At 39.9% G+C, this 9,458-nt stretch overlaps 1 protein-coding gene across 1 annotated transcript; it reads right to left on the bottom strand.

Moving 5' to 3' along the window:
* Positions 1-375: 375 nt before the first annotated feature.
* Positions 376-8,217, bottom strand: LOC115113508 (fibroblast growth factor 4B-like). Its single transcript, XM_029641264.2, has 3 exons — positions 7,599-8,217; positions 4,598-4,701; positions 376-3,915 (listed from the first exon to the last, which is right to left on the bottom strand). The coding sequence occupies exons 1-3, from the start codon at positions 7,891-7,893 to the stop codon at positions 3,739-3,741; spliced, it is 576 nt and encodes a 191-aa protein (XP_029497124.1). The 5' UTR covers positions 7,894-8,217; the 3' UTR covers positions 376-3,738.
* Positions 8,218-9,458: the final 1,241 nt, after the last annotated feature.

Genomic DNA, 9,458 nt, shown 5'->3' with positions numbered 1-9,458 from the left:
ATTGAGTGGCCACACCTGTCTCACTCTTCCAAGGCTATTTTTCTTTGAGGTATTTATCAAAATGGACAGTTCAACAAAGAAGTAACTTGGAATTTTACACAACTTGCTCTCCTCTCCTCAACAAATATATTTCTGGTTTCTCTATCGAATAATGTGTATTGTAGTACGATAGATAAAATGGAATTTGATGTAACAGTTTGAAATTCTGTGAGTTAGAGAACCATTGGAATGCTGAACTCCTATGTAATCACACTTCTTTCTAAACCATTCAGTGAAATTATTGTACAATTGATGTTGTCAGAGACTAGTATTAGTATGTGAAGACTTGTACCATCAAGGGTTCAGACATGAAAGAAGTCATTTTACAACATTGGGAGTTTTATTAACTTCAAATTTAAGTTAGGCATTAGTCATGTGCACAGCACATACATCAATATATTCAACAAGACCTGTATAAAACTACAGATAATATCTAGTAAATATCTATATTTTTAAAGACAATGGAAACAAGAGTAACAAGACCACACGACTCAAAGACACTTGTTACTTGAGACCCAAGAGCCCTCCCCTGGATGCAGAAACAGCACAGCAATGGAAGAGATAAGCACCCATAGAAGACGATAGACAATGAGCATTTTAAACACTGAAACATGCTCGTTATTCTGCATATTACGCTATTGTCTCTGTAGCATCAGGGATAGATTAAATGTCTGAACAATTGTTCAAACTGTCTTGTCTATGAGGTGCACATTTCGGGAACATTGTGTCGTGTTGCTTGAACACTTGCCGTATAAGCAAATGAGGTGACTCTTCTGGGGTTGGAACAGGGTTGAAGGGAGAGGTCACAGAATATTTGCCAGTGGCTTCTCAGTCTTTTGTAAACATTATGGTGAGCCATGCAAAACAGTCTAATTTGGGGAACGTTTGGCACAGCTGTGGCAAAGGAAAATAGTTATGAGATTGGCAGTGCAGCCTGGTGTCTCGGGTGACTAAATAATATTAACAACAGGGGTTTGAGCATCCAGGTCATATGTGACAATATTAAGTCAGGTACAGCGTTGGCTAGCTCTTTGACTAGTCAGTCTCAGGAGCTGGATGGTATGCAAGAGCATCATAGTCTTGACTCGTTTTGGCTGCCATGTGCTCGTGTCTTTTTGAAGGGGAAGAGACGGGATCCGGGATAGGATTGTTTTGCGGGAGACATAGACTTCCACAGCAGGTGTTTAGACGTGGACACAGAGAGTTCACCAACAACACCCTGAGATATTTGCTGGCGCTCCAGCCATTCCATTATTTACTACTAGCCAGTGATGTCTTTTTCCTTGACTGCACTTAGCAAAGCTATTTGCTGTGTCAAAGTTACGCCTCATTAGATTTCTCAGGATTTGGACGCTAATTGTTACTATTGTTCTATTGAATATAGAACAATGGGGCCATCTCTTCCAGTTTGAGTTGTCTAAAATCAGTACTGTTACATTGTAAACTGCCACGGTATGTGGAATGTTGAACCTGAGATGGAACCCTCTCAGACGAGAATGAACACCATCGTACAATCTAGAACTATTCTAATAGTCCCAGTTGGTATTAGATAGAACGTTGCAGCCCTGCCCACTTGTGGGGAAAACAACCGGTGGTGACATAGGTTGACCTATTGGCTCAGAGTAAATACTCTACATTTTCAAACGCAATTTTCTTGTTGTCCGCTTGTTTTAGTCCATTACAAAACTGCATTTAAGAAATGTACAACATGCCTCAAGATAACTTTTCAACACTCAATACTTAGAAAAAATGTAATATTGTAGGTCATCCCTCGTGCCACTTTTCGTGACAGTGCTTGCAGCCATGTGGGTGAGTGCTAGCTAGCGAACGTTAGCCAAGACCAACAACACAAACAAACGGACTATACAGATACAAGTAGTGAGTGGAGTTACAAACGGACTATACTAATCAAGTTAAAGGTCTTACCTGCGATGAAATGTTTTCCACGCACATAGCTACGAGTAGCCTACCTGGACAACGGGTCCCCACATTTCCCACTCTCCAACGCCAAATAGCCTGAAGCCACAGCACAGGGCTCTTCTCGCAGGCTCTATTTCCCTACATGGGAGCATTGCGAACCATAGGTCAGGGCCTTTGGCCTGGTTACATTGAACAACACAGCGGCTTTTCAGCAATGTTTTGTTATTTCTGTATGGCAAAAAACAGTTGCCTCTTTTACAATGGGGGTCAATAGGAAAGAATGATGGTTTTCCCCAATTTGTGGCTGTGGTTGAGGGAATTCCTTATTATTACGTGAATACCGACTGGGATTATAGAGAGAGACACTCTCTGGCATGGGCCATCTCCCGGTCAAACCCCTTCGTCTGTGAATGAATGTTCCCAAAGGCGGAAAAACAGACTTTGAAGCAGCATCGCTATGCTCTGCCAGTTACCAGGGGTTATATTTACAAAATATATAAAGAAAAATATAGGGTTACTGGTTAAGCATATAGTGCAGTCTAACAGCTGTCTGTAAATATTCCCATCATGATCATCCTTTCTAAAAGTAAATCACAGGGTAAAGATAGCCCAAACGTGACAGGGCGCAACTGGGACGAAATGGCTGCCTGAACTTCTGCCTATGGCACGGTGCTCTGAGAAGAGATTGGGGCTAATCTCAAACTGGTTCAATAGAATTACTTCAGGACAAACTCTAGAAAAGTTTAGGGGGTGGGGTTTGTTGAATATGTGAGGTAGAGGATAGATAACAAGGAAAGTGGGGCAATGGGAAGAAATGGGTGGCGATACATGTCCCCCAAAATAATGTATAGCCTTTCGGTGTACCAACTGGGGGAAAACAAAACCTTTTGACAATCCTTACATTATCTTGCCTTCTTTTTTTGCACTCAGCGAGGAGCTCTGATGCTGAACTTGCGATGATTTCAATGAATCCTTTTGAGATCCATATATTTTCCGTACTGCTGAGGACTTTGAGTGTTTTACTCCCCAACATAAAAGTTGTATAAGAGCCATGGCTATGGTTTCTGCCTTGTGTGTCAGCACACTGACCTTGCCTTTAAACTCTCAAATTCTCTGCTTATACAATGTCAAGAAGATGCCTCTCTCTACCCAGAGTCTTATAGATGTGACAAAGATTGACTGCAGAAAAGTTCAAAGTTCAACCACCTGGCAGAGCTAAAAACAGATTTGAGAGGGTAGGACTTCAACGTGGCTCTTTCTGTAACCAGTAGCAAGCTGATACTGTTTCAATTAGACTCCAAAGCCATACAAAGAGTCCTACCATTGGACAATTGCTTCTGCTTCTAAAACCAATCATTTGATCTAATTTCACTTGTTTGCACTTCGGTCTAAGACTTTAAAGTTATTTCCATAGAAGAAAAAGAATATAAAAGTATCCTTTGCTCTGTCGCTGTAGAATATTTAGTCTATAAACAGTGCAAAGAAAACCATAATTATACAAAGGAATCTCACTTACCCAAACACTTAATAGCAGCAGACTTCTGATAAATTAAAACACTTAAATAAATGTGTTGATTTCTGAAATTCCCCCTCATGTGAGGACCTGTTTCCCCCCAAATACAAAATTGTTTTACATAATAAATACAATGATATACAAACGTATACATACAATTTCAACGGGATGATACACTCAGTCTTGCATAAAACTCCAGTTGAAAGTGCATCATTTTGAGTCCCCCTCACCCCACCTTATTGAGGTTAAGTCTATTTCTGAGTGACTCAGATTCTCGGCAAGAAATGCGTCACTGTCATGGCTGGTGACACTCGGTTTCCTCTTTTTGTTTTACCAGTCTTGCTTAGTCCAATGTACATCGTCGGGTATGCCACCGATTCGTAAGCATTGTAATTATTTGCCAGGAGAGTTTCTTTGAATTTGCAGTCGTTGTTGTAATGAACCTAAAAACAGAGAAGATTAGAAAGATGTTTAATTATAGGCTATATGTTTAGTGTGAGCAGTATAATGGCATAGACGTGACCTACTTTGTGGATATTGAAACTTGACAAAATATTTTATTATGTCTCTTAACAGTTATATTCCATATATCCTTAATGAATGACATAGGGGTAGGCTAGTCCATTAGACTGCTTGGTTTTGTCTTTGATGTTGATGCTTTTGTGTAGTAGGGATAACCGGGGCAGGTGAAAAAAACGATTCTGTAAGAGCCGCAATCCAACTATTTAACTATCCCATCAAGAACATTAATGAATGTGCTGTGTTGTGGGGTCTATAGGCCGTGTGTGTGCGTCGTCTTTTTTGGCCAGTTCATCTTAACACTGGGGAAGGACAGTAGGTGCATGTGGTGGCTGGCAATGCTAAGAATGGAATGTGCAGTCTGAATGATCTACTGCGCTACCGTTCCTGGGTTTATCCGGCCCACAATGAAAACACGGCCAGGCACTGGAAGCATGCCATAACCTAGCCCAACAACATGACATGGAAAGGAGCTGTGGGGGGTGCTGTGGTGGATGTAGCAGAGGAAGTGGTTGCTACAGCTCAAGTGGTGGCATGTCATCGAGTAGGCTACGGATAAGAGCATCAACCGGCGGAAATCAACCGTAAATCCTCTTGTGCACTCACAGATCCATACAGCTTCCCTTTGCTGTTCATGGCCACGAATAGACCGCGTTGGACGCCAAAGATTGTCACAACTCCTCTCTCTACTGGAGATATCTCAAGGAGACCTGGAAAGAAGAAAACAAATAGTCTTGTATGTGGTTCACATGCAACTAACTTCACATCACGGCGCCAGTTGATTTCACTCATGTCTGGAGACAGAAACAAAGGTTCAAATTGCGCAAGCATGCATCCTCCAAGAAAGAGGCTTGTACTCACTGTCAATTTAGACGCGTTTGTTAATGCCTAAAGTGCACGTGATATAAAACACCAAATATCAGCTGGTATAGTGTAATATCTAATTAAATATTCACTATTAGCAATTGTGAATATTAAATATTCAATGCAATTCAACAATAAAGTACTGTATTGCTGTTCCGCTATGTATTACCTGCAGCATACTGTGAATTATTGTGCATTGTGGAGAAATATTGTGGGAGGAAAAAGAAGCGCTGGCTCATTAACATATTTGAAGGCTGTTGTGGCTATATTTGTTGCATCTGATAGCGAGAGTCGTGTACCAATTTAAATTATATGTGGTCGTAGTTCCCTAACAATGAAATGTATATAGGGAACAGATCAGAGTGGTAACTGGTCTTAAACCTTTTAATAGTTGAATATTTACCCACGTCCATTTGACCTGTTTTGACCTCTAATCACGACCAGTTTGGAAGCCTTTGTTTAGGCCTCTAGAAGTGCAAGTGATAGAAAACACCAAGTATTCATTAATATGCAAATGCATACAGCCAACTTGCTTGCTCTAATCCCTTGTAAAATACTGTCTAAATACTTGTCTTACAGTTTAATAGTCACTTTTAACGTATTGCACTGTGATGCATTGCTCTGGCATCAAGTTACCATGAATATCTCAGTATTGGGGCGGCAGGGTAGCCTGGTGGTTAGAGAGTTGGGCCAGTAAACGAAAGGTTGCTAGATCGAATCCCCAAGCTGACAAGGTAAAAAATCTGTCGTTCTGCCCCTGAACAAGGCAGTTAACCCGCTGTTCCTAGGCCGTCATTGTAAATAAGAATTTGTTCTTAACTGACTTGCCTAGTTAAATAAAGGTTAAAAATACAAAATTGTTTTGGCACTATCCAGAGATAGTCCGAGAATTATCGTAAGATATCTTGATGTAATTACAATTATTTTGAAGACCAATGTATTCTCAACTACAACAACATTTTCAGTAATGGTTACAGAAACATTTGACTTTTTACTTGTTATGAACCTTGGTTGAATGCACTGACTGTAAGTTGTTAAGGACAAAAGCACCGCTAAATTAACAGAATGTCAAAAATAAAAGCCTGCAAAGAACACTGTGTCGCTGCATTGGTAATTACAGTAATATACTGTAAAGTGCAAGTGATATACTGTAAAGTATATTACAGTAACATTTGTGGTACAGTAAAATGGATTACCATAAAATTGATAACAGTAGCTGCACTGTAAAATAAATTAAGAGTAACCTACCAGCCAATTGCTGCCAGTAAGTTACTGAACATGTTACAGGAAATGTTTGACAGTGCATTAACAAACATTGGCATAATTTTTTAAGGTCAATCAAGCAGCCTATGGACCTCTGATGCTGTTCTTGTGCTTGTTTTTATTATTAAAGGTGTCCTAACTGAACCATCATATGTCACCTTATGTCCAATTTAAGTTCTCACTTGAGCTTTAGGTCCTGGACTTTTGAGGCCAGAATGGTGTCTGACTCCTTTTTTAACGTTTTTTTTATGGCGACTAGAGCTGTTCAAACAGAACCTATGTAATGTATCTCCCTTGAATTTTATGCCATGTCTCAAAATAGGCCAAGGGAACACAAAACAACCTTTAAGTTCACAGGCAGACCTTGTCGATATAGGCGATAGGGGCGTATTTGTCACATTATATCGTTGAAGATACCGGTTAATATTTGCAATGACAACTGTTAGACAAATAAATGCTTGTTATTCTTTGTGTCTGCAAATGTAATTGAATATGACTTTGTCTCGAGCGGACATTCATTTGACACGCAAGGCCAAGAGGTTAATTTACCGTAACAGATGGGTTCATCTCCGTCCTAACGTTAGGACGTATTGGATATTGGCTTGGTTCCTAGAAATCTCTGATTTCAGACACTGGTTTCAGAGTGGAAAGCACCCACACGTCATTTTTAGCCTCCAGATGTTCCAACGCATGCCCACCTTATTCGCTCCTTTGGACACTTATGCCTATTTATTTAATAGGAGCATCGCTTTTTTAGCTAGCTAGCATAGCACTGCATGTCACGGATGCCACACAGACAACGTGTTTCATCAGCAGTGAAATAAGAGGCACATTCTAATCCTGCAATCAAGTCATATCTATTCCACTTTCAAATGAAGCACATTGGTGAGGCATTTCAAACAGTTCCAAGATGCCCATGCCCCGACACTGACACTATTACATAATATGCCATATATTCATATTTTTATTTTATTTTTTATTTTACCTTTATTTAACCAGCCCCAAATTCTTATTTTCAATGACACAGTGGGTTAACACAGAACGACAGATTTGTACCTTGTCAGCTCGGGGTTTGAACTTGCAATATAGCCATATATTCATATCGCGATAATATGTTTATGAATACACAATCTAGCAGTCTCTTCAAATAAGTATAGGCTAATTGGAATACACAAGTGGCACATAAAAAACGTGTTTTTATACATATAACAAAAAACATTTGCGTAAGTCACTAAAGTTATTTAGAATTGATTGCATGAAATATGTTATGATATATTAAATATTTTTATTTATTATTTATAATTTTATGAATAGCCTAGGCCTATTCTAATACCAATGGCTCGCACGGGAACGGGATAAGTGCATGGAATGACCAGGCAGGCCAGAGATCAGGTTGGGAATGCCAGCACAAGAGGCGCATGCGACTAATGCCAGAAGGCAATCTTATGCATAAAAGTGCAAATAATCATTTTGAACTTACTGTAACGGTTTTCATTGTGCACCCCTGTTATTCTCCCATCGGGTGAAACTTGAATATGAAACCCAATTCCTACGTTGCAATAAAGGCGTCGTAGCCGTTTAATGCCCATAAGATAGTCGCTGTCCCGGTTTATCTCTCTTTTCTCCCCAGGGATCCGAGCCAAGGACCGCGAGTACAGTGTCTCCCAGCGTCGTTCCACCGTGCCATTCAGCCTGCCAGTGAAGGGGGCACAACGCACCAAACTAGTCATCAGTCCCAAGACCAATATTGGTAAGAAGGCCGATTGAAAGGCCATCCTTACCAACACTGCAGTAGCCTACAGTGTTTGTTGAGGGAGTTTAGGGGACTAAAAATATCACCCCTGTGCCGGCCTTTACCTTGAACTCCGAATAAGACAAAATGAACGAATGAAAAAAAGCAAAGAAAGAAGCTCATTCCAAGACAAAGATGACGAGTTCCGTTTTGTGCGACATCAATTCTTGCTTGGTTTAACTGTCCTCTCCGAGGTAACGTGTATAGATTCGAGTCGAACTTGTCCAAGGATAAGTTGAGAAGCGTTGGCCGTCTAGGCAAGCGCAGCTCAGCCATGCCGCTTTTCCCTCGCGGACGATATTTATATCTTCTGCGAAATTACATCACGCAATACCTACTGCATCACGGGACAGTATTCTAAGCCACTCTAAACAGACGGATCCCTCATAATGTACATGCTGTGCCAAGGGTGGGGAGGGAGGGAGGGGGGCGTTTAACGAATGTCAAAACTAGACTTGCCCGGATAACAAAACAACATTTGCCAGTGTACACTCATATTGAAACGAGCAAGACTGCGGGACGTTGTCTATACAAATAATGCCCTTATCAAATAGTGAAAATTAGAATAAAGACTTTGTAATAGGGCTTCATTGTGTAAAGCTTCTTTCATTTATTGGACTGAAATTAAATAATTTATGTATGGGAGGATGTAAAATAGAAATAGCCAAGTTTACAGACTGCGGTGTCAGACAGGAGACAGTTCTATAAATGAACAATAACAGGAAAAAACAAAAGTTGAATTCAACGAATTGGAAACACTAATTTAAGACTGACACACACAAAAAATGACCCCGGTTCTTAAAGAGAACAATGGTGAGACTAAATATAATATGAAAAAGCATGATAAGTAGATGCTCCGGCTGATAATCTGCACAGTGAAGATAGTGGCACAGAAAAGCTATTCACGACTATTTAAGTTTTTATTGCCTACCTTGTGGAGGATATCGCGACAATGCCATTAAGCTATTGCTGGCTCTAACTCTGTCAAAGTTCTGAAGTTATAATAACATCAATAAAGTAGTATACTATAACATAACATCACTGATAATGATAAACAATTATTACTCAATTTACGAATTAATTTGCAGTGCCAATGCTTCATTAGGCGAAAGATCATTTTGAGAATGTGGACAGTGCAGAATTTTTTGATTAGGGTTCAATGTGGTTTAATGTGATGTTACATAGACAACATCAGTGTCCCAAAGCAATGAACGTGTGTTTTTCTTATTTTCAGTTACTGCTTTCGTCTGTGTCCAAATAATGGCCAAATTCCATCAGTGACATGCATGAACTGTCTACTATAAGCCACCAATTTGCTTCTACACGACTTAAGTTACTTACATCTCTACACGTTGGTGAAATTGATTGGGGAAACAACATTTTCATTAGGCTAGTCAAAACTGTTAGGTCAAATATTTTTCAACTTGAATGGCACTGGTGCTATATAGGGTTGTCAACAGTAAGTACTCTACTTCATCTCTGATAAAAAATGATTTTTTTTTGTGCCTTTTCGTGTATCTCTTGGAAATCATTGGTGGGTTTACAGGC

This window comes from Oncorhynchus nerka, linkage group LG28, assembly GCF_034236695.1.
Source record: "Oncorhynchus nerka isolate Pitt River linkage group LG28, Oner_Uvic_2.0, whole genome shotgun sequence".
Classification (NCBI taxonomy): Eukaryota; Metazoa; Chordata; class Actinopteri; order Salmoniformes; family Salmonidae; genus Oncorhynchus; species Oncorhynchus nerka.
This window is presented reverse-complemented; position numbering and strand designations above follow the sequence as displayed.

What these genes read in the sequence shown, in the direction of transcription:
- LOC115113508 (XM_029641264.2), bottom strand. Translation starts at nt 7,893, where the DNA reads ATGGCCTTTCAATCGGCCTTCTTACCAATATTGGTCTTGGGACTGATG. An exon ending in GCACAATGAAAACCGTTACA is followed by an intron (nt 4,702 to 7,598) that starts GTAAGTTCAAAA and finishes TCTTCTTTCCAG; the next exon opens with GTCTCCTTGAGATATCTCCA. An exon ending in AAGGGAAGCTGTATGGATCT is followed by an intron (nt 3,916 to 4,597) that starts GTGAGTGCACAA and finishes CTCTGTTTTTAG; the next exon opens with GTTCATTACAACAACGACTG.